Source organism: Clupea harengus, chromosome 14, assembly GCF_900700415.2.
Source record: "Clupea harengus chromosome 14, Ch_v2.0.2, whole genome shotgun sequence".
In the NCBI taxonomy this organism is placed as follows: Eukaryota; Metazoa; Chordata; class Actinopteri; order Clupeiformes; family Clupeidae; genus Clupea; species Clupea harengus.
The window spans coordinates 3542804-3545303 of NC_045165.1; the positions used below are offsets into that span (position 1 = coordinate 3542804).

The 2500-nt window shown below is 42.9% G+C and overlaps 1 protein-coding gene across 1 annotated transcript in view; it reads right to left on the minus strand.

The window, feature by feature from the left end:
- Positions 1 to 2500, minus strand: part of LOC105909226 (RAS guanyl-releasing protein 1) — a 39235-nt gene that overhangs the window by 21186 nt on the left and 15549 nt on the right. Inside the window, exons 5-6 of the mRNA XM_042709802.1 lie at positions 2189 to 2320; positions 1245 to 1398 (exon numbers count right to left, since the gene is read on the minus strand). Of these exons, the coding sequence (XP_042565736.1) occupies positions 1245 to 1398; positions 2189 to 2320 (286 nt within the window). The remainder of the gene's footprint in view (positions 1 to 1244; positions 1399 to 2188; positions 2321 to 2500) is intronic.

Consider the following 2500-nt stretch of genomic DNA (forward strand, 5'->3'; position numbering starts at 1 on the left):
TTGCAGTACAGAAATCATACAGTGAGCATCAACAAATGTTCTGAGATTTCCTGAGACATCCTCTCAGACAGATAAAATAGATGTTCACAGGAATCAACCAGCTATGTGGGCTATGTGAGGTTGCAAAGCCATGCAAATATTGATGCTACACACCTCACTCAACCGTCTATCTTTGTTTACCAATCTGTGGTCAGGTAGCGACAACAACTACAAGCTACAAGTGGTTATGGTTGAAGTGTAGGAATGAATGAGAACATTTTGTGTTCCGTGCACGACACATGTAGCAGGCTGATCACAAGGAAGGTTAGGAGAACCATTATATCAATATTCTTAACGCTTTACATTCAGGTATTATATATAGGGGGGGGGGGGGGGGGGGGCTCCAGTAGCTAACTCCATTTCATGCTCACGCTAGCAGGTCTTCAGTAAAGGAACTATAGGCCTGCTGCAGCTAGCTGCTAGTCAGCTGATTTCAGCTGCATGGTGAGTTTGTTGACGCTACTGCAGCTAGCTGCTAGTCAGATAGCTGAGTTAGATGGTTAACAAGTTACAAGTTACAAGTTACAAGTAACTAGCAAGTCTTCATTAAAGGGACTACAGCCAGGCCTGCTGCAGCTAGCTGCTAGTCAGAGTTAGATGGTTAAATAAGCGCGGCACTATTACCAGCATAGCTTCACAGCTTTAAATATTAAATTCTGGAGGAGGATCAATTTCAGCTGCATGGCAAGTTTGTTGTTGTTGTTGTTGTTGACGCTCATTGCCACGACCAAATGCTACTACATACACTACAGCCTGAATAAAACAAGACTAGTGGTGGATCTAGTGGTTGCTCCATTGTCTTTGAGGGGGCATTTGTGTGGATCAAGTTCTATTTGTGTGTGGATCACGAAAAAGTGAAAGGAACGTCTCAAAATGACGTGATCGAAATGATCAGTCATGGGATAAATGCCATGAGTCAGATGATCCACAAATCCAGATTCATTCAACACTTTACAGATTTACAAATGACATTTCACGACAAATGCACACACGAAGTATTATGTATTTTTACAAATGATAAAGTATGTATTTGCAAATAGACATTAATTTGTACAATCATAGTATGTTATTGTAACTTATAGTAAGTCACAAGTAAGGTGTTCTGTATTTGTGGTTAGAAAAACACTTTTTTGTAAATTGTATCATATTTGAGGATCATGGTACATGTGTGTTGTGTGTGTGTTGTGTGTGCGTGTCATACTCACAGAGATGCGGCAGAAGGACTTGAACTCCAGGAAGGTCAGGTGTTCGGCCAGCTCCTCCGGCTCCAGGTGGTCGAACAGCAGAGACACCTTCCTCTTCTTGCTGTAGTTGGCCTTGATCCTCTGGCTGGCTTTCCGAGACCAGTCCCTCTCGTTGCTATGGAGACACATTGTTAATTGCAGATGCTTGATACAATGTAACTGTAATTCAATCCACTCATTAATTGATACAATATATAACAGTATAGAACAATCAGCAAGAGAGGGCTCATAGGCTACCGGATGTCCTAAATGTTCAAAAGGTTCAGTTTGGGAAATAGTGTGTCTTTACTTGCAGTCTTCCCCAGTTAACCCACCCGCTCCACCAGAGACACTTAGACAGAGGCTGAGAGTTGAGTTCTTCAAACACTGTCCCGTAAAGAGAGTTGAGTTCTTCAAACACACTTCCGTGAAGACAGTTGAGTTCCTCAAACACTCTTTCGTAAAGACAGTTGAGTTCTTCAAACACTGTCCCGTAAAGACAGTTGAGTTCTTCAAACACGCTTCCGTAAAGACAGTTGAGTTCTTCAAACACGCTCCCGTAAAAACAGAAGAGTTCTTAAAACACTCTTCCGTAAAGAGAGTTAAGTTCTTCAAACATTCTTCTGTAAAGACAGTTGAGTTCTTCAAACACTCTTCCGTAAAAACAGTTGAGTTCTTAAAACACTCTTCGGTAAAGAGAGTTGAGTTCTTCAAACTCTGTCCCGTAAAAACAGTAGAGTTCTTAAAACACGCTTCCGTAAAGACAGTAGAGTTCTTAAAACACTCTTCCGTAAAGAGAGTTGAGTTCTTCACACACTGTCCCGTAAAGACAGTTGAGTTCTTCAAACACGCTCCCGTAAAGACAGTTAAGTTCTTTAAACACTCTCTCGTAAAGAGAGTTGAGTGTTTGTCAGCAGCGTACTCACATCCACTTGGTCTCCAGCAGGGGACAGAGCCTCTCCTGCCCGTGCTCCTGCATCACTTCCTGGAACTTCACCAGAGATTCCGCTAGGTAACCGTGGAGACGGAACATGGGCCAGAACTCACGTATCCAGTACCTGCAGAACCAAAGGCAAACATTTACACACGGACAGGGGTAGACGTGTGTGTGTGTGTGTCAGTTCTTATGTACTGTATGTGTGCATGTGTGTGTGCGTGTGTGGTGTGTGTGTTGTGTGTGTGTGTGTGTGTGTGTGTGTGTTGTGTGTTGTGTGTGTGTGTGGTGTGTGGTGTGTGTG